Source organism: Lagenorhynchus albirostris, chromosome X (assembly GCF_949774975.1).
Source record: "Lagenorhynchus albirostris chromosome X, mLagAlb1.1, whole genome shotgun sequence".
NCBI classification, from domain to species: domain Eukaryota; kingdom Metazoa; phylum Chordata; class Mammalia; order Artiodactyla; family Delphinidae; genus Lagenorhynchus; species Lagenorhynchus albirostris.
This window is the reverse complement of record NC_083116.1, coordinates 122,510,350-122,537,868: the sequence shown is the minus strand read 5'-3', so window position 1 is coordinate 122,537,868 and position 27,519 is coordinate 122,510,350. Positions and strand designations below refer to the sequence as shown.

At 44.8% G+C, this 27,519-nt stretch overlaps 1 protein-coding gene and 1 pseudogene across 1 annotated transcript in view; one reads left to right on the top strand and one right to left on the bottom strand.

The window, feature by feature from the left end:
* Positions 1 to 27,519, top strand: part of FRMPD4 (FERM and PDZ domain containing 4) — a 181,532-nt gene that overhangs the window by 72,326 nt on the left and 81,687 nt on the right. The window contains exons 2-3 of the mRNA XM_060138152.1: positions 11,308 to 11,468; positions 15,959 to 16,061. Of these exons, the coding sequence (XP_059994135.1) occupies positions 11,308 to 11,468; positions 15,959 to 16,061 (264 nt within the window). The remainder of the gene's footprint in view (positions 1 to 11,307; positions 11,469 to 15,958; positions 16,062 to 27,519) is intronic.
* On the bottom strand, positions 8,157 to 8,717 carry LOC132512963 (peptidyl-prolyl cis-trans isomerase A-like; annotated as a pseudogene).

The following is a 27,519-nucleotide window of genomic DNA, read 5'->3' as shown; positions in this document are numbered from 1 at the left end:
TCTTGAAGGTCTGGTTGCAAGTTCATCTTATTTCTTTACTTGGTTTCAGTCATCGTCGTTGGAGAAAAAGGGAACTGCAGAAACATATGAAGAGGCAAATGGACAAAGTGATTCACCAACTTGCTTATTAGATCAGGAAATACTGTTTTTCAATTCCATCCATGCAAGGGATTTTGTTGAAATTCAGCTGGACAGTTTCCATATTCCTTGATGTCCTTCAACTGTTCTCACAAACCAAATGGAAGATGTTGCCATTTATCATATTTAACGAATGAGTCCACAGTTCGCTGAAATGCTTTATTTGCAGGTTTTTTAAAACAGGTTAGAAAAATTCACTTTCAAGTTTTCAAAGGCTGCTGTTTCGATAGATACAGATTTGCATAATTTTCAGTAAAACAAGCACAGAATGGTAGAATCATTTCCAAACATCTGTTTCCCAATATTCTTACCACAATCCAAGTTTCTTTTACAAAATAAGTTACTTTCTCATTCATTATTGTAATATCTCCTTTACCCTGAAGAGACGACACTTTTAGTTCATTGTTACCAGGTAGCCAACAACCCCTGTGTAGGACAAAAGATTTTCATAGTCACTCTAATGTACTTTAATGGTTTTGTTTCAAAAGCAGCCGTGTTGTTGACATGCTAAAGCACTTCACTTTCTTTGGTGCCAAAGCTTGCATTGAATTCTTTCAAGCGGTCATTCATCTCTAAATTTACCGTGGAACCTTGTTTTGTTGTAGTCACAGCTGCTACTCCATCATTTTACACTTTTCTATGTTTGTCCCGGTATCTCAGTATCTTGTAGGGCTCGACAACCAGAGTGTTGTTCTTGTTCAGAGTGTTCTTTTATATTATCATATAAAATTTAGAATTCTCTTTGTTGGATTCTTTAAAAGGACTGTTGGTATATCTTTATTAGATGGCATTAAATCTATATATTAATTTGAAAAGAACTGAAAATTTTCATATTTAGTCTACCCATTAAGGAAAAATTCCAGTTCTTTCAAGTCCTCCTAAAATTCTCTAACAAGATTCCTCCAAACATTTTGCAGTTTCTAAGTTTAAGCATTCTGGATTATCTTGGCTTTTTAAGTACTATGTATGTTTCCAAGCTTGACTAAACAGTTCTTAATCTTTAAATGCTCCTGACATGTTGTGGGAATTGACTGACAGTGGCCTGTGGAATTGATTAGTGAAGGTCAAGTTCCTCTGAACCCATAATCTGCATATTCACGAAGGCAAAAAGCCTGAGACTCACTGTGTTGTGTGACCTGGAAACACATCATGTCCAGTTATCTATGTTTATATTAAATTTAACTCATCTTCAGTGGTGGGATTTGGTTGGGCTCTTTTGATCCTAAAGGACAGAGACTTGCTGGGATTTGTTAAAAAAAAAAAAAAAAGGAGCGGGGAGGGGGAAGGGGGGAGTAGAGTATAAAAATACATACTGTAGATCCTAAGAGAGATGGAATCTCATGGACATGTGAGAATGCAAATGCCGCGTGGCTGAGCCTCCTAGCCTCATGGGAAGCAGCTCTAGGAGGTAGTTCCAGATTCAGAGAAGCTTCAGGACCCTCATTAGCAGGACTTCCTGGATCTCCTTGCGTGACGTCACTCCACAGTATGATTTCTCTCCAGGTGGCATCTCTTCTCTTCCAACTACCCTTTCTCCTTTCCTTCAAAGACGCCGTTTACTCATAGTTTCTGTTTTCTCACAGAGCCAATGTAAATCCTACCCTTAAACTCGTGTGTGAGTGTCATCGTATTACATTTCTGCTGTTTGGCAATTGGAATATAATCATGTCGAATATTCAGAAGTCCCCGGAATATCTGCAGAACAGAAATTCAAACAGGCCTTTGTGTTTTTCAGTCCGAAGATACCGGCGTCTGAGCCTGCATGGTCCCCTGAAGTTCACTGACTTTGCCATTTCTTTAGGCTCAGCCTATGCATCTTGGTGCTTTGCTAGACTTACCACCAAGCTCTCTCTCCTGAACTTGCTGCCACCTCACAGGGGTCCTCTGCCCTTGACTCCTAAGCCAAGTTGCTCAGAGTTTCACGAAACAAGTCAGGAGAGAGGCTTTCTGCCATCAGCTTTTTCTCTGGGCCCTGGTAAATGCATCTTCCCTGAGGCAAGGGACTGAACGAAGCCTACCTTACTAGACCTGGGAGAGGAAGAAACTCAATGAGAACAAAGCAAAAATTCTTTTCAATATGTTATTTTGCCGCACACATCATCGTAATTTTGACTTGCTTGAAACCGATCTCGGGGTTTCTAATCTACCTCATAGTCCCTGTCAGTTGTGACCTATCAAGCTCAGTGATTCACACTTCTGCTTTCTTTTCCTTCCTACTTACATTCTTATTCTGGGGAACTCCAGTTTGCCTTGCGCAGCACTTTTGCTCAGAGTCTGTCTTTCTTTCTTTCTTTCTTTTTAAATAAATGTATTTATTTTTGGCTGCGTTGGGTCTTCGTTGCTGTGCGTGGGCTTTCTCTAGCTGCTGCGAGCACAGGCTACTCTTCGTTGCGGTGTGGGGGCTTCTCATTGCCGTGGCTTCTCTTGTTGCGGAGCACAGGCTCTAGGCACGCGGGCTTCAGTAGTTGTGGCACGCGGGCTCAGTAGTTGTGGTTCGTGGGCTCTAGAGCGCAGGCTCAGTAGTTGGGGCGCACGGGCTTAGTTGCTCCGCGGCATGTGGGATCTTCTCGGCCCAGGGCTCAAACCCGTGTCCCCTGCGTTGGCAGGTGGATTCTTAACCACTGCGCCACCAGGGAAGTCCAGAGCCTTATTAAGCCCCCTCACAGGCCACAACAGGGCTTGTGAATTGTTGGCTTAGGAGCCACGACTACCTGAGTCCAGTTCAGAGATATGAGAAAGTCATGAAGAATAGATCATGAGGTGCCTGTGGCTGCCATGTCAACTGGGATAATAAGGGGAGAAGTTTCCTCTGGAAGTGTCGATAGTGTTTTTGTAAAATGTAGCACATTTAGCCATAAATGGTGTAGAGAATAGGGGTGGTAGAGAGAATCCTTTGGGGATGTGGCATTTCAGGGTTTTTAAGTACTACTGAAAACACTAATTACAGATTGTATGAGTGAGCTTTTGGTGCATAACAAACATCCCCCAAATTCAGTGTCATGCAACAATCATCATTTGTTACCCATCGTTCAGCTGGCTCATCTAGGTTGAGGTGCTGGACAGCTCTGCTCCACTTGGCTCCTCACTGAGTTGCCGGCTCTGGTCTGTTCTACATGTGTCCGTTCCAGAGCCCAAGCTGAAAGGGTGGCAGCTGCCTTGGGAAGGTCTTCTCATGGTGACAAGAGAAAAGCAAGAGCTCGTGCCCAGCTAAACAAGTGTGTTTTGCTTGTCACATCTGGCCTCAGCCATGTCACATGCTTTGGGCAACGAGATGTTAGCAGAGTCAAGGGGTGGAGAAGTACGTACTGTGTCCAGTGGGAAGGCACTGAAAAGCAGTGTGGCGTCCAGTGGCAAATCACATCCTGGGGAGCAAATGAAGATAACTCAGTCTGCGACCCACACCAGGGCTACCAAGATGAGAATATTATATATTGATGCTTAATGCTCTCATGGAATCACGGCTGCCCATCCCTGAAAGGTCACACCAACAATGACCTTCTCAAGCAGAACTGAGGCATGTATGTTTATTTATACTCCTTTTCATTCCAGTCTTAACTACCCAGGGGTCCCACCTGCTACCATCTTCCTAGATTCTTTAACTCTACACCAAAGGGAATGGCTTCTAAATTTGGTTCTTCCTTCCAGAATCTTTCTACTCAGCACATATTCCAAAAAAGGACCTCACTGGCTCTAATGAGTGCATGGTAAACTGAAATTACTTTACGTTTTCTTACAGGACACATTTTACTAGTCAAAGTAATTCTTTGTGATACATTGGATGTATCAGTCTTTTATTTCTGCTGCGGAAGAAAGCCTGCCAGAGTTCAAAGAAAGCCCTTTCTTTTTGTCGTGGGGAGTTAGGCAGCAGGATTCCCATCATTCCTTTTGAAATGAATCTTTCAGAAATAGCAAGATTGCTCATTCGATCTCAATGGACACATCTTCCATCTCAATTAATGCACTCTGGATTTTTAGGTCAGAGATTTCTGGCCGATCTATGTGTGTTTGTTGGAGAAGGTTGGGGCAGGGGCTGAAAGTTTGTGTAGCTCATCCGCTGTATTCTTCAAGGCTCAGCATCAGAATTCACTGAAGCATGTTCAGCAGGTAAAAAAATGTTGCTTTTTCAGCTCATTATAAAAGTACTCAAATGTTTATCAAAAATATTGCAAGGAGGGGCTTCCCTGGTGGCGCAGTGGTTGAGAGTCCGCCTGCCGATGCAGGGGACATGGGTTCGTGCCCCGGTCCGGGAAGATCCCACATGCCGCGGAGCTGCTGGACCCGTGAGCCATGGCCACTGAGCCTGCGCGTCCGGAGCCTGTGCTCTGCAGTGGGAGAGGCCACAGCAGTGAGAGGCCTGCGTACCGCAAAAAAAAAAAAAAAAAAAAATATTGCAAGGAGAGAGCCAAAAGGTACTTGCCTAACACAAAGAACAGAATGATGTTTCATGGGGGAACATTTTAGTGTGGATCCTTTCTTACTGGAAAAGAGACAGGGATTGATTATTTTTAGATAATGTATTCTGAAAATATAACCTGTTTAGCAAGAATATGATAATGCCATTGGAAGGTTATCCTCAAAGTGCAAGCAAAACAAAAAGAATTAAAAAACCATAAACGAAAAAGAAAATACTAGAACAGGCAGCGAACACATCATACGCACGTGCTTGTAAGTCTCAAACCTTGTTGGGGTGGGAAAGTGATATGGACCAAGGGCAGATTCTCTGTTGACACAGAGGACGGCAGCACCTGAGGTGAAAGGGCCTGCTCCTGGGTCTCACTCCCTAAAAGGGATTTAGTGCTTCTCACTTGCCCCATGACCCGGGCTCATTCCCCAGCCCTAGACTCCAAGGTCACTTAATAGTCTTTGAAACATGGCGGAGGAAAACTTACTACCCGTGATTCAGTCGCTAGAGAAGCCTAGATTTTATTCTTCTGTATTCTGGTACTGTTTTGCCTCTTGCGTATCAATATATATTTGCGTTTCCTGTGTCATTGAATTTGACGTGATTCTTCAGATTGAAGTCTCAGAGCTTACCTGGGATTTGTGAGGCATCTCACCGAGAGTGGGCTATAGGCAATTGAAACGTTGAGTTTGTCTTCATATTTTAAGGTTGAATGGGTTCATAATGTCTGAAACATATGCCTTTCTGTTCATTGCCCTCAAGAGATGAAAATAACAGCTAATGCTTTTTGAGTGCTTCTTACATGCCAGAGAGTTTGCTACCTGCTTGACATTTTATTCATTCATTTAATTTTCACAATGATCTTATGAGGTTGTTTCCATTATTATCACCACTTTGCAGATGAGGAAACTGAGGTACAGGATGATGAAGTTATTTGTCCACATCACACTGCTGGGAAGTGGTGGGACCAGGATTCGAACCCAGAGAGTCTGGCTCCACAGTCTCATTCCAGACTACCACACCAGTTCTCGTGTTGGCCCCATACCTGGGCATTTGTGTGTTTCCTGTACAAACCGTGAAGCATTAGCTCCAGAGAAAATGTCTCCTGCGATTTGGATCCATCGAGACATGGGACTTGCATTACATAATGTGCTTAAAGGTCCATCTCCCTGGGACCGTCCTGTGTGTGCAGGAAGAAGGTTCCAGAGTAGGAGTCCCACCCCTGCTCTGTCAGAGTGGCTTCCAAATATGTTAAAAGCCCAGTGATTTCTTGCCATATCTGCCCTCACCCTGGTCCAAGCCACCATGATATTTTGTCAGGATTGATGCAGTGGGCCCTGAAATGCCGTCCCTGCTTACCCGTGCTCCCTCCTGTCTGTTCTCAGTATGGCAGCTATCACATCACTTCTCCACTCAGAACCTTCAAACAGCTTCCTGTTTCACTCACAACAAAACACAAAGTCCTTCTAAGGGCCTGTGTCATCTTCAGCCCATCATCACTTCTTTACCACTCCCCTCACTGTCTCCACCCTCCCCCCACCACCAGCTGCCCGGCCGTCCCTTAGGCATGATCTCACAGGCATAGCTCACCACAGGACCTTTGCACTGCCGAAATGCCCCTCCCCCCCCGACATTTCCTGACCCCTAGCATGATCTCACAGTACCCTCGCCTGGCAGCTCTCCAGCCTTCCTCCCTGCATTGTATTTCTCCTTAGTACTTAAAATGACCTGATATGCCATATGTTTTACCAATTTATTAGGTTATTCCCTGTGTCTGCACACTGGAGTGAATATTTTATTTTTTTATTCTGCTTTCGTTCCTGTTGTACCCCCAGAACTGAGAAGCCAGTGGGGATTCAATAAACATTTGTTGACTAAATGAATAAATGAATGCATTATAGAGTTGTTATGGAGAATTAAATGAACTAACATATGGAAAGCATCTCAGAAAAGGCTTAGCATGAAGTTAGTGTTTAATAAATATCAGGTATTAATAAAATAATATTGTAATACTCATTAAGTGAATGATGAATTAAAAATTGGAGACCATTACTTTATCATGTAGTGGAAAGAGGATAATCTATCTAGAGATGCTTTGAATATTTAAACTTACATTTACAATGGATGCTAGGGGAGGTAGTCAGGGACATCAGTCAAGTCCCCTTTTCCTATTGTCCAGAAGGCACTAGAACACACCCTTCCCTGGGCAGGTGAATGATCCCCAAACATTGCTGCACTTTGGAATCACCTGGGAAGTCTTTTTAAAAAATTGATCCAGGGGCCTCCCTGGTGGCGCAGTGGTTAAGAATCCGCCTACCAATGCGGGGGACACGGGTTTGAGCCCTGGTCCAGGAAGATCCCACATGCCGCGGAGCAACTGAGCCCGTGCGCCACAACTACTGAGCCTGTGCTCTAGAGCCCACGAGCCACAACTACAGAAGCCCGCGTGACACAACTACTGAAGCCCTCACTCCTAGAGCCTATGCTCTGCAACAAGAGAAGCCACCACGGTGAGAAGCCCTGGCTTGTCACAACTAGAGAAAGCCTGCACGCAGCAACGAAGACCCAATGCAGCCTAAAGTAAATAAATTAATTTAAAAAAAATTGATCCTGGCTTCCACCCCTAGATAGTCTCATGTGATTGGTCTGGGATGAAACCTGGGCATTAGGGCTTTTTAAAGCTCTCCAGGTGATTCTAATATGCAGTAAAGTTTGGGAACCACTACTAGAAGCTTTTCACAGTACTGGCAGCAGCATGGGGACTCATCTTCCCTAGTCCGGCTCTACAGGTGGAATTGAGAGTTATGCCAGCCAGAGTTTGATTCTCTGTAATGCAGTTCCTACTACCATTAGCAAGTCACGTCACCTCTACAACCTTCATCATTCAGAATGCCTTCTGTGGATTCTGGTGCAAACTCAGAGCTCAGGGCCAAAAAAATGTGGATTTCCCCTCCCTTTTTTCCTTTGTTCCCTCTGGGGAATAAAAGGAGAGACTCATTTCCAAATGTAGCTAGAGTACAGCACACTCTTGTTACTGAGTCCAAGCTCGCACTGCTCACCACACGACAGGCCAGTAGATCAAGAGAGGAGTTGTTGGGGCAAGGAATAGCGACTTTATCTGGAAAGCCAGCAGACCGAGGAGATGGTGGACTACTGTCCCAAAGAACTATCTTACTCGAGTTAGAATTCTTTTGTACGAAGGGCGGAGGGGGTGCGTCTGGTTATTGCAAACTTCTTGGTGTGAGAATCCTTTGTTCTTATATTGGTCTGGTCACAATGTTCCTATAAACCTCCAACAAGGCATTTGTTGTTTTCTGTTCTGCAACTTTTAATCTGTATATAAATGGGAAAGTGTTGTACCTTTAAAGGTCAGAGCCTTGAGAATGGGCTATCCTGTATATTTCAGGCTGTAGGCAGCATTCTTTTTTTTTTTTTGGTTGTTTAGTCTTTATTTCATAACCATAAACTTAACTTTGCAATTCAGCTAAACTTGGAGGGGAATAAGGAAAATATGGAACCCAAAGAAGTGCAATGAGAGCACAAAGATTATAGTATATTTGGAGCAGATGGGGATGAAGGGGTGCTCTCCTGAGCTACAGAAGGAATGGTCTGGTGGTTAAGATAAAACACAAGTCAAATTTATTATTAGATTTGTCCACAGTCAGCAATGGTGATCTTCTTGCTGGTCTTGCCATTCCTGGAACCAAAGCGCTCCATGGCTTCCACAATATTCATGCCCTCTTTCACCTTGCCAAAGACCACATGCTTGCCATCCAACCACTCAGTCTTGGCAGTGCAGATGAAAAACTGGGAACCGTTTGTGTTGGGGCCAGCATTTGCCATGGACAAGATGCCAGGACCCGTATGCTTCAGGAGGAAATTCTCATCATCAAATTTCTCCCCGTAGATGGACTGGCCACCAGTGCCATTATGGCGTGAAGTCACCACCCTGGCACAGAAATGCCGGAATTATTCTGTGAAAGCGGGAACCTTTATAACCAAAGCCTTTCTCCCCAGTGCTCAGAGCACGGAAGTTTTCTGCTGTCTTTGGAACTTTGTCTGCAAACAGCTCGAAGGAGACGCGGCCCAAGGGCTCGCCGTCGACGGCGATGTCAAAGAACACGGTAGGGTTGACCATGGTTGGGCTGCGCGGGAAGTTCCGATGTGGCGGCGTCTGCAAAGCCAGGCAGCATTCTTTTACAAAGGTGCAGAGGCAGCTGACTAAGCACAGACAACAGAGCACAAGGGTTAGAGCTGAAGGAATAGATCCAACATGGAGTCAGTTTGTTCTTCTCTGTTACACTCTGAGATGGAGCCGTCTTACAGAGGAGACGAGAACAGAGCAGTGTCCACGACCCCCCAGGTAGCCCCACTCTCTCTCAGGCATACACAGCCGGGCCTGTTTTAGGCCTGTGAGAGATCAATGTGGAAGGTCAAGTTCCGCCCAGCAGGGCCCGCTGTAGGAGTATGAGAGGTCCTCCTGGTGTCCTAGTTCCCAGCCCTGACTTCCCCACCTGTTCCGTGTGTCTCAGTCCCTCCCGCCCAGGGCCCCATCTGCAGCTCCTACCCTGGACGCTGGGGCTCACCCTACATAGGTTCTGCTGGTTTAATCAGGGTTTTTAATTCTTTCCTTCAGACTGCCAGGCCTCTCCATGTGACCTTCTGCCCACCTGAGGTCTGCCCACCTCCCTTCGTCCCAAGTGCGTGTGCCACCATGGTAGCCATGTCTACTCTCTGGGTCCAGACAAACGTCTACAATTTCACAGAAGACAGCCCCTGCCCCTTTGGCCCTATAACACCACCACTCTGAACCTGGATGTTTCTAGAATGGTGGTGAGACATTGGGGATAGCACCCTACCAAGGCCAGCTTCATGGGCTTGTGACCCATGCAGTCACAGAAGGCCCTGGGCTGGGTTTCACCTTCTGCCGTCTTGAAGTTCTTAATCATGTTGGAAGGAGGGCCCCTGCATTCTCATTTTGTACTGTCCTTGCAAATTATGTAGCTGGTCAAGCACGTGACAGAGAATCAGAAGACCTGGTGTGAATCGCACCTGGCTTACACCTGAGAAGCGTTTGACCTTGGCCCAGTTATTCTTCCTCTCTGGGCATTTACAAAGAGGAGGTGGGCGGGGTCAAACTCCGTCTATCTCAGCGGCTGTGAAGATGAAATAAGGTAACAGATGAGTGTCAGCACGTGGCACACAACGGGTTCCTTAGCAACTAACACTTCTCTTTTTCCTAGTGTTCCAGATCACAAACTGCTAAATCTAAAAGACATTTCCTTCCTTTCTGTTTCAAAGGGATTTTAAACTTTTATTTTCCTATCCAGCGATATATGCCAAAAGGACAGATTTAGCGGGTTTTCAATGATTTTTCTTAACTCTTACTCATTACACTGGAGGACAATGGGATTCCTCCTTCTCTGTCCTTCTTCATTACATTTGAACAATATGTTGTCCAGATGGCATATGGAGTAGCATCTTTCAAGGTATTTTTAAATGATCTTCTTTTACTTATTGAAGAAGATTAGTGGGAAAAAAATTGAATTAAGGCCGTGTCATTGAAATAATCTTGGCTTACATATTTAAGGAGATTTCTAGTGTTCAAACTAATAACTCTTCCCCCAAAGAAGTCTGCCTGGATGATGTGCATGAGTGAAGACTTCATTAAGAGTCACCGAAGTTGGTTTTCAACCCAACTCTCTGGCATACCAACCATGGGCCCTGAGTAACAATAAGCCACTGTTTTGATCTCAGTTTCCTCCTTGGCAAAATGCAGATAATAATACCTGCTCCGCTCCTTCATTCTCAAGGTTGTTTTGTGGATCAATCGAGCTATTCGTGGAAGCATTTTGAAAATTTTTGAATGCTGTACATTTTTCAAGTTTGGATTATCGATAAGACTTCCGAAGTTTAAGTGTTAACAAAAAGATTCATTTAAATCATTTGAAAGTCTCTCTGGAACAGAAATGCCAAGAGTTAGTTCTTCAACTTCTTTGGAAACGGGGACTGTATTTGACACCAGGATAACCTGTTGCCACCAAAACGATCCCCATCACTTCAATTTCACTGGAGCCAAAAGCCATATGCGTTACCCACTAAATGTCCAGAACCCTCTGAGGTTCTTTCTCAGCACATCAGTTATAATTTGATAGTTTTCCACAAAGAAATATCTTTTTCTCTATTTAATTCAATTATTTATTGAGAATCCACTACGTGCCAGGCACTGTTCTAGGCACCTGGGATAAATCAGTGAATGAAACAAAATTCCTTGCCATCGCAGAGCTTACCTCCTAGTATGGAGAGCAGAACAATGAAAATACGCATCAAAATAAGTAGGTTCCACAGCTCGTTAGCAAGTGATTAGTTCTATGGGGGGAAAAAAAAGTAGAAGAGGGTGAAGGGATCTGGCTGTGGGGAGGCAAGGCTGCGATTTTAAAGCATGTGGCCAGGATAGTCCTCTTTCAGAAGCTCACATTTGAGCAAAGACTTGAGAGAGGTGAGGGTGGGCCATACACACATCTGCAGGACAAGCATTTCAGGTTGGGGGAACAGCCAGTACAAAGACCTCAAGCGAAAGTGGGCCTAGAGTTTTCAAGGAAGAAGGCAGCCATGTGAGAAGCATGACAGTGGGCCTCCCCACATCTTCCCCACTCTCTACCAAACAGAGAAGAGAAGGTTTTACAACTAGAGAGGATGCGGTCGCCGGGCCATTGCCAAACACGTACACTGATGCCGAGTTTCTCTCCTATGTGCTTTTCCCACAGTCACATGACACAGGCAATCCCATTTGACGACCCTCGGTTGGAGAGCTGCCAGATCATCCCTCCGGCTCCTCGGAGGGTGGAGATGAGGAGGGACCCTGTGCTGGGGTTTGGTTTCGTGGCAGGGAGTGAAAAGCCAGTGGTCGTCCGCTCAGTAACACCAGGTAAGCACGCAGCCCCAAGGCTCGGTCTCTGGGACCATCCACCACCCCCTGCCAGCATGACCACTGTTCCATTTCACAAGCTTCATACTGCTCTGTTTCAGGCTGTGGAGTCTAATTGAGTTTTCCCATCACCTGGATAGAGCCAGACCACCAGAGGGACAGAAATGGCTCTGCAAACGAGGTTTTAAACTTCCTAATCCATCATATCGCCAGACTTAGGAAAACACTGATCCATCATTTGTAACCATGGAAATGACCCACTTCTTAATGTCTGAATGCACACGTTAAGAGGCAGGCACGGTGCTGTTTTCAGTAAGCTCCCGACAAACTCCTTAGTGAAAAAGCAGAAGGTTGTGTTTAAGTTTCTCTAGGATTTAGATCAGCGGTCCCCAACCTTTTTGGCACCAGGGACTGGTTTCCTGGAAGGCCGTTTTTCCACGGACGGGGCGGGGGCATGGTTCAGGCAGTCATGTAAGCCATGCTTCAGGCGGTAATGCAAGCGCTGGGGAGCAGTGGGGAGCGGCAGATGAAGCTCCACTCGCTAGCCCGCCACTCACCTCCTACTGTGTGGCCCGGTTCCTAACAGGCCGCCGACCGGTACCAGTCTGCAGCCCGGGGGTTGGAAACCCCTGATTTAGATCACTGGGGTGGTTGGATTCTTTTACAGAGGTGTGCTCCCCTCCCTTTCCACTAGAGGCAGAATGTATTTCGCCACCCCGTTGCTGTTGGGCTGGACCAGGTGACTGACTTTGGCCAATGGCATGTTAGCAAAGATGACATAAGCAAAGGCTTGTAATATGCTTGTGGAGTTGAGCTCGTTTCTTGGGTTTCTGCCACGGCCATAAGAGGAGTTTCCCTGAAGTGGCTATTACCCCTTCACAGCCCGAGCCCCAAAATGAACACGTGGGGCAACCAGCCTGCAGCCTAGAGCTAAGTACAGGCTGACCTTCAGTGTACAGCACAACTGCCCAGCCCAGCCTGCCCTTGATCAGCCAATCCACAGTCATTCGAAAGACCCATAGGCATGAGAGGAAACCCTACTGGGTTTTGGGGGTGTCTTGTTATACACTAAATGCTGCCTGATACAGTGTGTGGCACATCTCTTAAATTCTACCATACGGTCAGATAATTAACGTACTTGTTCTCAGTCATTCTCAGTATATAGATGTTCCACCATCAGCACAGCTGAATGTAGTGGACTGTGATGCCGTTGCCTGATGTGGGCCCCTTTGCCTTCCAGAAACAGTGCTCTAATGTTTATTTATTATATGTATTTATATACTTATTTTAATGGACTTGTACTGGATTTCTTTTCAGACAAAAGGAAAGTATCTTCTATGCTGTCTTTCTCCGGGATTTTGCAAATCAGTAACAGAGTTCAAAAGTAAAACGCTGTAGTCAAGAGCGCAGACTATGGCGTCAGACCCCCTGGGTTTGATGGACTTGAATCCTGCCTCTGCTCCTTATTAGGTTTTTTTTAGCTTCCGTGATAACTCCCCTACATTTCAGTTTGATGTAACTTCTCTATATCCTTTGGATAATGAGGATCATAGTGTCTACCTTCTAGGGCTAAGGGAGGGAATGAAATGCATTGGAAGGGTGCCAGGTACATACTTAGTCCAGGAATGTTTATTATTATTATTATTATTAAACTCTAAAATATTTGGTCAGTTGAGTCTGTCAGTTAAGGGAAATGAAAGCCAACTAGTGAGCTAGTATAGATTATTAAAGTTGATTCCATTTTTCCTCATTTTGACACACTCTGCCCGAGGGCAAGCACTGCAAATACAGTCAACGCCTTTAGGCTTGTGCAGGAAAGCGTAAGTTCCCTGTTCACTCCTACCGCTGCCTCACCACACAACTTCTTACTTTGTCTGCTGAGCTTTTTATCTCATTAGCTATAGATCATAGTTGTTGAACTCAATGCAACTGAGAATTTTATTCTCAAAAATAAAAGAGATTTGTTGTTTTTTATAATAATGAAATAATCCATATGCTTTCCTGAAAAAAGGAAACAATGTAGACAGTATAGAGTTTTTTAAAAAATCACCTGAGTTTCTACTACTGAGAGTTAACCATTATTAACATATATAGAGAGAGCATATATATAGTAGACAGTTTTGTGCATACATTTGCATATAGTATGTATCTCATACACATATAATGTATTACATGTATATATATGTATATGTGTGCATACACATATTTTTTTCCTAAATGGTGTCCCATTTAGCGTGCAGTTTTGTAACAGTGGGACACTTTAACATCTCTGGTTATGGGATTCTCCAAAGTGTATGTCCTCCCCAGAGCCAACTGGAGATTTGGGTCTGGTTTTTCGCTTTCTTGTATTTATCGCCTTATTATTCCTTCATCCTTTTCCCTTCCTTGCCTTCAACTTTCCTCAGAGTCAGACTCTCTCACCTACTGTTCGACAATTTTGAGAAGAATAGAAAAAGTGCAAACTAAGGTCAAAGAGCACTGTTTTCAGTCATGTTTATGAGTGAAAATGCTGGTCACATAAACTGTGTCTATCATAAAATGACTCTACTGAGTGATTCCAATGATAAGTGATTCCAATGGTAAGACCAGATTTTTCTATAGTAGACAAGCCAGCTTTCAGAGTAAAGGGCATGAGCGTTCTCTGAAGTGTGCCCCTGTTTCATGTTCTGGAAGGAACTGTGTGTTGCTTCCTCCCATAATTCTTGCTCAAATGAGAGTATTTCCATTTGATCAGAAGCATAGGTCAAAGGTAAGACGAAACCCTGTTCATCTGCACATGGTTTTCTCATCAGAGGACTAGTTAACATCACTCTCCAAACAGTTCAGACTTTTTTCTGTATTTGACCAGCATCTGACGTCTAACCATTTCTTTGACTGAATTTGAGTCATTGCTCATATGTAATCCAATCGTCATCAAAACTCCCTCAAGTGATTTTCAGAATTCCTTATGTGTGCAAACACTGAAGGTGTTTAGAGTTCCCTCATCTTGAAATGAATATGAGTTCCATATTCTGGCTGTGAAGTGTTCGTTTCAATTACTAAATGAAGTAAAAGTGATAATATTTGAAAGATAACATTTCAGCTGTGCCTAGTATCCAGATAGACCTCTGGAAATAAAATTAAAATCCCAGTACCATATAGCACCAGATCAGTATTGGGGAGTAATTCCATTAGACACGTGAAGATAATCCATATTATCGAAGCATTTGTTTTTAGGTCTTATTTAATACAGATGTGTGCTTCATGCAGCTGTGTCTTTATGTGTCAGGAGACCTGGCAGTGACCAGTTTTTGAGTTATAGGAGCAAGTTCAAAAGAGATGTTGGCCACCTTGAACTTGGAAGTGTCCACAGACCTAAGCTGACATCCAGTTCAACCCTTCCAGGCAATTCTTTCCCCTTTGTGAGCCTCAGGTATGTCATTATATGCAAAGGATTATAGCATTTAGAGAGGTTACTAGTTAGAACACTTAGCCTGTTGCCTGGTACACAATAAATGCTCAACAAATATTCGTTCTCTACCTCCTCCTTGGAAAAACATTTGGAAGAGGCTGTGACGGATCAAGACAAAAACATGAGTCCTCTGTGGTCACACGTGAGCCCCGCCACAAACATCCCAGCACAGTCCAAACCACAGAAATGACCAAACGCCCTCATCTCCTAGCTGACACAGGGGACTGCTGCTTCTTTACCAATGCCAGCTTCCTTCCTCCCACCTTTTAGGCAAGAATTATTAAAATGCTCATGATAGAATTACCCCCGCTTGCTGAGAGCAAAGCCCCACTTTCTTGAACCCTCCTCCCCAAGCATGTAAGTCAAGACCCAATCCTACAAGTCCTTCCTAGCACCCTCGTGTTCAGCTGCCTTACGGGCCACCACAGAGTGCCATTTCCCTGGTTGTACAGAGTAAGTAAATGCAACTGTGTTCAAATCCAGGTGTGCTCAGGTGGTCGCAACTCTGGCTGCCGGGGGTCAACTGACTGGCTACCTGTCGGGGGAATACCTTCTTCTAAGGGTCCCGATACTCAGGGTGTGGTCAGCTGGCTGGCAGCCTCAGCAGCCCCTGGGATCTTGTGAGACATACATTATGTCACCCCGCACCCCTCCTCACCTACAGAATCGGTCTGCAGGGCAACAGGGTCCCAGGTGATTGATTCATAAGCCTGTTAAAGTATGGGAAGCATTGCCAGTCTCAGCCTTACCTGAGAAGTTTGAGAGGAATGTTGATACCTGAGTCCTACCTCCGGAGCTTCTGATGTCATTGGCCAGGGTGCAGCCTGGGCCCCAGGAGCTTCTGCAAAGCTTGCCCCTTCCCGGTTCTGTCTAGTGTGGAGAAGGACGATGGAGAGAACACCCATTCTCTGGGTGGGTTTTGTTTTTGCTGAGAGCACCCATTGCTCACAAGGAATCATGACAGGGAGAGGAGGCTACAGATGGATGGATGACCAGTGGTCTGTCTTCTCACCTGCTCTTCACTCTCATTTGTCTCCAGGTGGCCCCTCCGAAGGCAAGCTGATCCCGGGAGATCAGATTGTAATGATCAACGATGAGCCGGTTAGTGCCGCGCCGAGGGAACGGGTCATCGACCTGGTCAGGTAGGCGACTCACTCACTGGGGCCCCGTCCGGTGGCTGTGCAGCTCTGAGACCTCACCCCACGGAGGAAGCGCTTTCCATGGGCCACTTCGGGGCAGAAACACCAGCTGACACGTTCATCTTGAAAATGCTGTTGGCACTGCCCTCTAATGTAAAAAACCAGGCTAAGTAAGCAGAGACACGTACTTGCCCACTCTGTTAACATTCGGGGTACATAGGCTGAATGAAACAGTCCTATTTCCATTGCTCCATCCAAGGGCTGCATTTTGGTTTCCTTCCAAAATTACTAACACGTTGATATTCCATAATCAAGGAGATCAGCATGCAGTACTTTTCTAAACATAATCCCATGGATACACAAACATACAGTTCACCGATTTTTCATGCTTGACTGATTCATTACTGAATTTTGAAATCTTCAACAAAGGAAAAAGGATCATTAGGTCAAAAGTAGGACAGTTTTGAAAATGTGCTTGGTTTATTGGTTTAGTTTCAGTGTAGATGTACATCATTTGTTATGTGATATTCTTACGGGGGCGCCAGAAATGTATTTTATGTGATGTTAAAATATTGGTCAAGAATCTTCTTCGAAGCCCACCAGAGTTATACTCCCATGGTGAATTTAGGACAAAAGGGGTCTTTAGAAGTTTTCCCGATGAAGCTGTGTCTGTTGGATGCGTGGACCCCCTCATGCTGCGGGCACTGGGGGATACTGACTGGCTTGCGTGACATCTGTCTTTTATAAATGGATCTTTTGAGGCGAGATGGAATCAGAAGTTAAGGCTCTCAGAACACTTCACACCGAGAAGGGGATCTTCGAACATTTATGCTCTCTCATAACAAAAGGTACCTCTGTACCCTGAGAAAGGCAAAAAGTAGAGTATTTCTGGGGTTTTCTGGAGAAAGTTGCTTTCCCAAGCCTAGTTCAGCTTCTGCTTTACACTGAAGTGCTGGATGGTCACACCTCCTGGGAAGAACTGGGACAAGGGTGAGAAGACAGAGAAATAGAAATAGAGAAGGCCTACTTCTAGGGTAACCGACCGTCCCAGTTTTAGCAGGGAAGGGCCCACATCCTGAGACGGCCCTCTGCCCCCAGATGGTGGGCCTGGTCACCCTACTTTAGTGTAGGCTCCAGAGAGTGGAGCCCTCGCAGCTGGCTGGCAAAGTGCCTGTCCTCATTGGGGCGTCCAAATCTCTAAAGGAAGTTCCTACATGGGAGCGGGCCCTGCGCCTCGTGTTGGGCACCCGGGGGCACTCACCGCCATTCTTCCTGGGGACCAGGAACACAAGGGTCAGGAGCGATGCCGCATTTTGTGCCCTTGGGAGGGAGCTGCAGTGTGACCCACTGGAACCACTTCTCTCTTGAGATGCGTGTGGGTGTCAGTGGGAACACACCTCGTGCGGGCGGGCTCTGAGCCTTATGTGGGCTTGCATCCTGGAGCGCCATGCTGGGGCTGACGACAGGTTGCACGGTCATCGTGTTGTCCCCTAGGCACACGGTTCTGTGATCAGTCCTATTGATTTCTGTGCTCAGAGGATGACAGAAGAAATAAACTATCTCTGTTTGTGTTTGCTGTGACTGAATTGCTGGCTGCAGGACAGAAATGGAGAAAAAGCCATCTAAGCATGTGATCATGTCCTAGCCATCCTTCCAGGGCATTTAGAAAGATTTTTTTTCCAAAAGAGATTTTCCCTTCTGGTTTAACGCATTGTGGAAGAAAATGGCATCTCTGTAAACAGAAGTCTCTATCGGACCTTTTATGTAATGGAGCTCAATGAAGATTTGTTGGATAGATGAACCAATTAAAAGAAGGGAGAGCAGACAACAGCTTGTGGTCCAAATCCAGCCTGCCTGCCACCTGTTTCGGACAGCCCAGCAGCTAAGAATGGTTTTTGCAATTTTTAAAGAGTTGGGCCAAAAATAAGAGAATATTTTGTGACACAGAGAAATCATATAAAATTCAAATTTCAGAGCCCATAAATAAAATTTTCTTGGAATCCAGCCACACCTGTTCATTTACATATGATCTAAGAAGGCCTTCTCCCTGCCGTAGCAGAGCTGTGTACTCGCGGCAGAGAGCTGGGGCCCGCAGAGACGGAAATGTTGACTCTCTGGCCTTGCCTGAAAAGGTATGCTATACCCTGCTTTAGGAAATATTAAGGTAACCAATCACATTTTCTTTGGTTAAGTCAGATTTAGATTAAAACCCCAAATCATATACACAGAGAATTTCTCTCCGGATGGGGTTGTGATTAAAACAAGATTCCCACATACTTGATGACGGGGTTGTGTTTGAAATGGGTTGGCGTGGAAATCATGCATGCTTTTTAAGCAAGTACAGAAAACTCTCTTGCCCTTGTCACAACCCGTCCCCTCCCCATCCCCGGAGTTGGGGAGAGAGAGCTGAGCCCTCTCTGGGTGAACTGTGGCTTCTCTGATTAGCATTGGCTGTTGCCTCCCTTCACGTCCCCAGTACCTACGTGCTGGCTCTTCTGTGAGGCTCATCTGTGGGTTCTTTGGTGGCAGGAGAGGAGAGTACCCTCTTGGCACTAGCTTTCCTACAAGACCTCTTGGGTACGGCACCAGCCGGACCGGCTATTCTTCAAGATGTCCACTTGACCTCATCCCAGAGGGGACGACGTGAACTCTCGTGGCCTTGCGGCCTTCTCACAGCTCCATGGTTCTCCCCAACCCTTTCCGGAAGGAGAGGGGGAGAGGAGGAGGTGGCTGGCAGTAGCTCATCACTTTGGACCTCCTCTTAGAAAGTTCTGGCGAATGCCATTTGTTTGCAGTTGACTTTAGAATGTGGTCTGAGTGTCCCTTGGCTGGTGTCTCACTGCTAGGTGACAAGGACACAGTTTGAATCAGGAATGATGCTTGATGTTGTAGAATCAGGTGACCTGGATCCCGAGTTCCGTGAGAGCAGAGACCTTGTCTGTGTTGTCCTCTGCCATGTCCCCACAGCCTGGCCCAATGCCAGGCCCATAGGAGGTGCCCACTAACGATGTGTTGAGAGCAAGTGTGCTCTGAAGAGCGCTCTTCGGAAATGACCGATTTAGATGGTTTTCCCCAAGCCCTCCTGCAGCTGTTCTGTGAGTTTGAATGTCAGCTAATGAATCCATCCCTCAGAAAAACATTCATTTTATTCACCGGTTTATCACACGTTCTCCGGCACATACTATAGATGCAGGCCACCAACCTAGGCACCCCATCCACGGGGACAGGTGAGCCAAAGCCTTCAGGGAGCTTACGTGACACCTGTTCAGGTGGGACCTCTCAAGACGGACAAGTCCCCCATTGGCCACTTGAGGGAATTGTCAGATTTGAAAGGATTTTGCTGGTGATAAAAACACATCGGCCCAGATGCTACTGAGGTGGTGAACACGCCATCCTAACACTTACTCCCCTTTAATCTCAAGGCAATAAATTTAACTTTATAAAAGTAACAGGTGCTTTATTTAACCAAATAAATCTAAGTCCAGTGATACAGTGCAATTCACACAGGTGAAATGCAGCTGGTGTGGAGTTATTGTGTTGAAGAGCAGATACCTTCAAATTCATTAAACCAGAATTTTGAAATAATGTATTTCTTCTCAATAATGAAAAAGTTAATCCATTAGAAAATTTTCCTGTGCCTTCCCATCAGTTTAGTCATCTATCTGCCGTATGTATACTAACCTGAAAATTCAGCTCTTGTAAAATAATCTCTTTTTTATTAGGCTTCTCAGCTGATATTAACATCTGTATCTTACACAAGATAAAGTCCCTTTCTGTTTGAAAAAATGTCTCATTTTCTTAGGCACTGAGGGAATTTGGGAAAACACTCATCATTTTAATAACACTATCAAATCCTCTCTTTAAAAATTGGCATCCGTTTACTTGCCTACGTGGTTTGGTCTTATTTTGTTCTTTTTTTTCCCATTGCCACATCTGCTCATGGATCATTTTTTGGTTCCAGATACATTTGTGTTTCTTTGTGGATTATTTTTCTTATCATTCGGCTGCTCTATTGTAAATTTTTTTTTTCTTGAGAAAATGAAAGAGTTTCTTGGAGACCAATTTACTGCTATAGTAACCACATTTGGGTTTTTTCATGTATCCTCAAAAAGAGCTATAATTGCTGCACTGAAATTAGATGAGTTCCGTTCATTTCATAGTTTTCTAAATTTTTAACTCTAACTCATACTTTGTAGTGGTGGAGGAGTGAAATCTTTGAAGAATTCATGCCCTTTGCAAATTACCATATCTTTCTTCTTTAGAAGTATCCAGGGATAATTTCCCTTGGCTTTTCACTAGACAAGTTAACTTAAAACAGTCTCCAAAATTTTATTTTTAAAAACTATAGCGTATAATTGCTCATGGACATTATGATTCATGCTCCATCCCCCGAGGCTAGCCAATCTAATTAAATTCATTTTTAAATTTATTTATTTAATTAATTTACAGTGCTCACAATTAGTGAGTATTACCAAGTAGCAAATGTCATGTAGAGTGCTGGGAATGTATAAATACCTAAAACATGATTCCTGCCCTCAAGGAGGAGACTTCTAGTTAATTGCACCATATTTGGGGGGCGGGTGGTGTTGGGTGGGAATGTTTGGTAGGGGTGGACAAGGACACGCAGGGATGTAGTGATGTGGTAAAGGGTAGCCGCTGGCCCAGTGTGGAAGGGAAGGTTTATGCATGGAGAGAGGGTCGTAAAATAGATCTTCCCCTTGTCTCTGGGAGCCCCAGACCCTCCTGAAGGACACTCCCTTTCCAGCTGGCAGACACGGAAATATCCATTGCCCAGATGCCGTCCTGGACCACAGTCTCAAAACTTCCTCCTGCCGTCCCTCAATCACCTCATCAAGGCAGCAGCAGAAATCTGCCTCACGTTAGGTGGGAGGTGCTAGTCTCGGGATTCGGGAGCCACCTGAGAATCTGATAAACACCATGGACTTATATACCTCCACCCAGAAAACTCCACATGTCTACATAGTCTTGCGTGTAATATCAGAACGTTCCTTGACACCCCCCCGCCCCCCGAGGCCAACCCCAGTTTCAGAGCCCTAGCAGCTGACTCTGGAAATACTGGCTCCCTTTCCATTGTAGCAGTAGAAGCTGAGGGCTGCCCACCCCATAATAAGAAGGCCCAAGGCTTGAACTGGAAACTAGTTCCGCCTTCTCCCCTCCTCTGAAATGGGGCAGCTAACTATTCCTCCATCTGTCTTCTCTCATCACCTAAGCTGACTATTCCAGGTGATCTAATTAATGAGCAGTGCTATAGCTATGGCCCCATCTACACAAGGTTGCCCGCATCTCTCACCCCTTCTCTACTAATAACCTGGAATTGGAGAGCTTTTCTTGGGAGCAGTAGGGTTCCTCCGATAAGAAAGTAACTATAAGAAATAAAAATAGATGATAAATTACTAATCACTACTTAAATTCACAGAGGATAAGAACACTAGTTTTTAGTAACATTCCTTTTACCTAAGTAACTGATATACATAAACACATGCCAACCAATGTGAAATATTCATTTTAAGACCAGGAAGATTATTCGGGAGGACTTGTATTTTCCTGGAACACTTACGTCCCTACAAAAGCAATGAGCCAACTCACTTCTACAATCAAGATCAAAGCTTTGTGTGTAACTGTTAAGGGTAACTTTTTGACACTTAAAAATATATGTTATTATAATATATAATATAGTATAAAGTAACATAAATATAATAATAATTGTTATTATCCCAACTAATAATGATGATGAGATTTAACATGTCTTAAGTCCTTGTTATATGCTAAACCTTCTGCTAAACACTTTTCCTTAGTGTTAAGACCAGCTATACTTATGTGGTATATGCTTACCATGCCCTGTCCTGAGTACTTTCTGTGTATTAAAACTCATTCGATCCTCACAATGGTGAATGGGTACAATGCTTACCCATTTACTCTAATTTAAAGATGGGAAAATTGAGGCACAGGGAGGGTAAGGGATGTTCCCAAGATCCCATGGCTAGTAAGAGGTGGCGGGAAACCCAGTCTGGCTCCTGAGTGAATGCTCTTAACCCGACCATCATGTGTAGTCCTCACAAGAGCGAGCAAGTACTGTTAATTGTACTCACATAACAGAGTGTAAACTGAGGCTTAGAGAGGTTGAAGGAGTTGCTCAACCTGGGCACTTGCTCAGGGCCTGGAGGGGGGCACACAGTGGGAGTTGAAGAAAGCCAATACAACTTACTGGGACCAAGCTGGCTATCTGGCATATCAAGTCCTTACTTGGTGGGCCCAGCAAAGAACAGAGCTGGAAATGAGCTCCAGAACCTGGGTCTTAGTGCCTTCACCCCATAGACAGCTCCACTCCAATTTTGGATTAGACAAAAATAGCCTGTCTCCTATTCCAGGTTGGCCAAACGTTTGCCTTGATTTTAGTAGAAAGCACTCAGGAGTACCTGCTCGTTGAGGTCAGCGGGAGCCTGGCAAGCTTAATAGTGAAATAAGCCATTTAGAAGGGACCCATCTAACAATGAGATCTGTCTTTTTGTCAGTCCCTCCTCATCAGAATGATAATGGAAAGTCAAATCAGATCATGTTCCAGGAGCACTGTGTCTGCAGAAGAATATATTCGGAAGGTCACCTTCCTGTATAATTTCAGCTGGGCTTAGATGCCTCACGGTGCTGCGTAGTAAAAAAAAAACAAAGCAAAAACATCTACGGAGCATCCTGCACATAAAATATGCATGATGATGTATGATATAATAAAGCCTTATTATAGTAAAACCAGCAAGTACTTTCAGTGGGAACACAAAGGAACAGCCCCTTGGTATGCTGACACTACAGATTGTGGTCTCACCTAATACAGACTTGCAGCATACACATTTTCTGACAATTGGAAATTACAGATCCTGGGGAGAAAGAAGTCGGCGATTCTAGAAGATGGAAAATGTGGGAAAACGTTCTAATGTGGATAGTGTAGAAAAAAGGATTTGAGTCCATAGTTCATAAAGGTTATAATGACATATAATGATGAAAATGAATGAGAAAAATGACTTCACCCAGATTATTTTAATGTCCCTTAGATTTTCATAACCATCTCCCACTCTCTCATTAAATCTCTCCATTACTGTAGATACTTTTATGTGACTCATGTATGGAAAATAAATGTTGGAGATGGAAGAAGCAGAAAAAAATTTAAACTAGGGCATGTTTTCAGTTATCTCATATGGTTGACACTACCGCATGTCTTACCTTGTATTAACTTAACAAGTACCTTACTTGTATTAAGAAAAAAAATGGAGGAAGATAATTATTGGCCTTACGCCGTGTTCCTTTAGAACTACAAATTTATAAAGTCTTCCATGCCCTTTGTATAAGTAGCTGAGAAGAAAAAAAAAATATCTTGGTGAGCCTGTGATCAGAACATGCTTGGGATCAAGGTATAAGCCTCATTCCCTAGAGATTTTAGTAGAGGGTCTCAGGTACTCAAAGCCAGATCCTGTTTTTCTGTTTGTTTGTTTGTTTGTTTTGTTTTTTAATTATTTATGTATTTATTTTTGGATGCGTTGGGTCTTCGTTGCTGCGTGTGGGCTTTCTCTAGTTGCGGCGAGCGAGGGCTACTCTTCCTTGCAGTGCGCGGGCTTCTCATTGTGGTGGCTTCTCTTGTTGTGGAGCATGGGCTCTAGGCACGCAGGCTTCAGTAGTTGCAGCACTCGGGCTCAGTAGTTGTGGCTCGCAGCCTCTAGAGCGCAGGCTCAGTAGTTGTGGCGCATGGATTTAGTTGCTCCGCGGCATGTGGGAACTTCCCGGACCAGGGATCGAACCCGTGTCCCCTGCACTGGCAGGCGGATTCTTAACCACTGCACCACCAGGGAAGCCCCCAGATCCTGTTTTTACAGGCAGCACAGTGGAGGGTGTGGTTGGTAAGAATCTCAGGCCATATACTCAGATGTGCAAGAAGTGTATTGTTATTTATCTGTTATCTGTAATAATCCAGATTTTATTTCAAATCCTTATCCTAGTATATGGTCAATTCATCCCATTTTCCATGGTGCTGAGTCTACATTTGGGGGGAGGGGGTGTAATGGGAGGAGGCACTGGGAGAGGTGAAGTGTGTCCCCTGTTTGGCCACGTCGTCCATCTCACTAGAATTCGCTGAGATATCTTTGTGCCCATCTGGTCCACCTTTGATCACTCACGTAGGCAGGGAATCTACTGTGTCATTCCTTGTCCACTGCTGTCAACCCTTCCGAAGCCATGTCTCTGTCATCTTGGGTGCACTTGCCCCTCCTGAGCCATACTGGGACACTGAATAATTCCAGGGCTAATTCCCTCCAGGATCTTGTCACCTTCCGGGTTCTGACTAGGAAAGAAGACACCGTCGTTGTGTTCTTTAATCCCACAAGGCTTTGTGGAGGTTCCTAAGTGACTTTTCCCAGAGGATCAGCTTCTCAAAAGAGGGGGAGCACGCCTGTCCTTTCCCAGGCACCCACAAGTTGGTGCTCTTCTGCTCGCCCCAAGACTCTCTCCATCCCCCCCAGCCTCTCACTAGTCCCCGTTCTGGAGAGGAGGGAGCTTCACTCTCATTTATTGAATATCCTTCCTAGCCCTGAGCTCCTGGAACCTATGTATTTCTCTACTTTCTTCTGTAACACCCCTGTCCTGCAGTGATGAGTGTTTTGTGGTCTGGTCAAATGGTCAAAGAAATAGAGCTGACCAAACAGAGCAAAGAAATGGGCCTGGAGGTGAACAGCGGTGAATATTTCAAAATATTGTCCTGCTACGCATTGAGAAGACATATGGTGTAGAGATCAGAAGAATCTGAATTCAAGTCCTGCCTCTGCATTAGATTAACTGTGTGTGACCTTGGGCAACGACTTAACTTCTATATCCCTCAGTTTCTTGACCTATAAAATGAAGACCTACCTCATAGCATTGCTGTGAGAGTTCAGTAAACCACAGTGAGTAGAGCTCTTAGCAGGGTAAGAGCATATGAGGAACTCTTCGTAAATTTGAGTTACTGTTGTCTTTGTCCAGGTCACCATCAGCATCATCACTTAGAATTTGCACTTCTAAGGCTTTGTCTAAGGGTCGAAGGAGGTAATGTACAGGGGCGCGCTTTGTGACTTGTCACCAGCTGGTCTCTGTGTGTCAGATGCCGTCATTGCTGCTCCTGGGAGATTGGAGCACAAACCCGGAAGTCAACCAAAACCAGAGAGGATCCTGGGTAGAAATCTCATCTTTTAGGTTAAAGATAACTTGGGAAACAATCAAAAGCCCTGAAACTCAGGGTTTGCAAGGGCATCCAGGGCTCATCCCGGGGGTGCTAGAACCCAGCAGTGATTGGCAGTGAACTTGACTTGGGACCACACAGGTGTGCAGCAGTGGGATGAAGTGTGCAGTGTGTTGTGGTGGGAACAAGAGTATCATGTCAGATGGGCGCAGGGGGTGTGGAAATATGCAGGGCTATTGGCGTGTGCCCTCCTGAGGCTGACATTAGGTTAGGAATGACCTAAATCAGGGGTCAGCAAACTTTTTCTGGAAAAGACCAGATAGTAAATATTTTAGGCTTTGCAGGTCATGGTCTCTGTCACAATTCAACTCTGCCATTGTGGCATATAAGCAGCCATAAATAATATGCAAACAAATAGGCATGGCTGTGTTCCGATAAAACTTCATTTACAGAAACGAGTGTGGGCCGGATTTAGCCCATAGGCTGTTGTTTGCCAACCCCTGACTTAAGCCAGTGAAACTGAAAGAGACTTGATCTGAAGATAAGAGGACATAGAGGCAGAGAAATAAAGCAGAGGGTGCTGGACATTTTTTTTTTTTTTTGCCAGCAATAATAATAAAGATAAAGCAAATGATATGAACTTCCTGGGCACCTAAAATCCTTTTTGGATGGTAGAGAGAAGGGAAAAAAATAATGAGACAAACAAATAGATAAACATCAAAGACTTCTGTGATGCTTTTCCTGATCCTCCCTAATCACCCCCCAAAGTAGTTAATTACTCCCATGTCTTGATGCACTGAGGGGTGTGTGTGTGTGTGTGTGTGTGTGTGTGTGTGTGTGTGTGTGTGTTTTGGGGGGGGCTGCACCACACAGCTTTGGGATGTTAGTTCCCCGACCAGGGATTGAACCCAGACCCTCAGCAGTGAAAGCGCAGAGTCCTAACCACTGGACCACCAGGGAATTCCTCTGTACATATATTTTTATTATAATCTGTACCACACAGTGTTACCGTTATATGTAAACTTGTCTTTGTCACAAGTCTGTGTGGGTTTTTTTATATATATAAATTTATTTATTTATGTTTGGCTGCATTGGGTCTTCGTTGCTGCGTGCAGGTTTTCACTAGTTGTGGCGAGCAGGGGCTACTCTTTGTTGTGGTGCAGGGCTTCTCATTGTGGTGGCTTCTCTTGTTGTGGAGCATGGGCTCTAGGTGCGTGGGATTCCGTAATTGTGGCACATGGGCTCAGTAGCTGTGGCTCGCGGGCTTAGTTGCTCTGCGGCATGTGGGATCTTCCTGGACCAGGGCTCGAACCCGTGTCCCCTACATTGGTAGGTGGATTCTTAACCACTGCGCCACTAGGGAAGTCCCAGTCTGTGTGTTTCTTAATGACAGGCACCAGGATTAAGGTAGCACTAGCTGCTGTAACAAATACAAAGCCATACAAAGGTTCAGTCACGCTAGGAATTTATTCGTCAATCACATAAATTCCTGATGGAATGCGTACTCCTGATTGCTGGATAGCTCTCCTTAAGGGGGTAATCTGGGGGCCTAACTCAGACCCTCTCCCTTTTGCGACTTTGCCATCTTCAACACCTAGCTCCTGGTTTGTCCCCGTCAAAGTGCAGAAGGGGGGAGGGTGGGAAGGAGGGAGACACAAGAGGGAAGACATATGGGAACATATGTTTATGTATGACTGATTCACTTTGTTATAAAGCAGAAACTAACACACCATTGTAAAGCAATTATACTCCAATAAAGATGTTAAAAAACAAAAATGCAGAAGGGGAAGAGGCTGGAAGGACCTTGGAAGATTTCTTCAGGTCAGGCCCAGAATGGGGTACAGCACTTGTGCTCCCCTTCCTATGGCAAGAAGGCAGCCACATGGGTGAATCTACCTACACACATTTCAAGCCAGAAGCAGGTCCATTGCTTGTCTCATGCTTTTGCGTACTGTGTTGATTTTAGCCTTGACACATCATATGTTCCAAACATCTCCATCACTCCATCAGTAGCATTTACTGTATCATCTCTGTCTGCCTCACTTCTACTGACTTCACTGTTCTCAGTCTCCTCACATCACCTTAGTCTCCATTCACAGATTTGAAAGAAGGTATTTGGTAAGTGGTTTAAATTCTCCTTTTGGAATAAACCTGCCCCCCATGTCTTAATCGAGTGTCACGTCATATACCGAACATAACCAGAATCACATTTATGTCCACACTTAAGATGATCTCTAGTTTTACGTT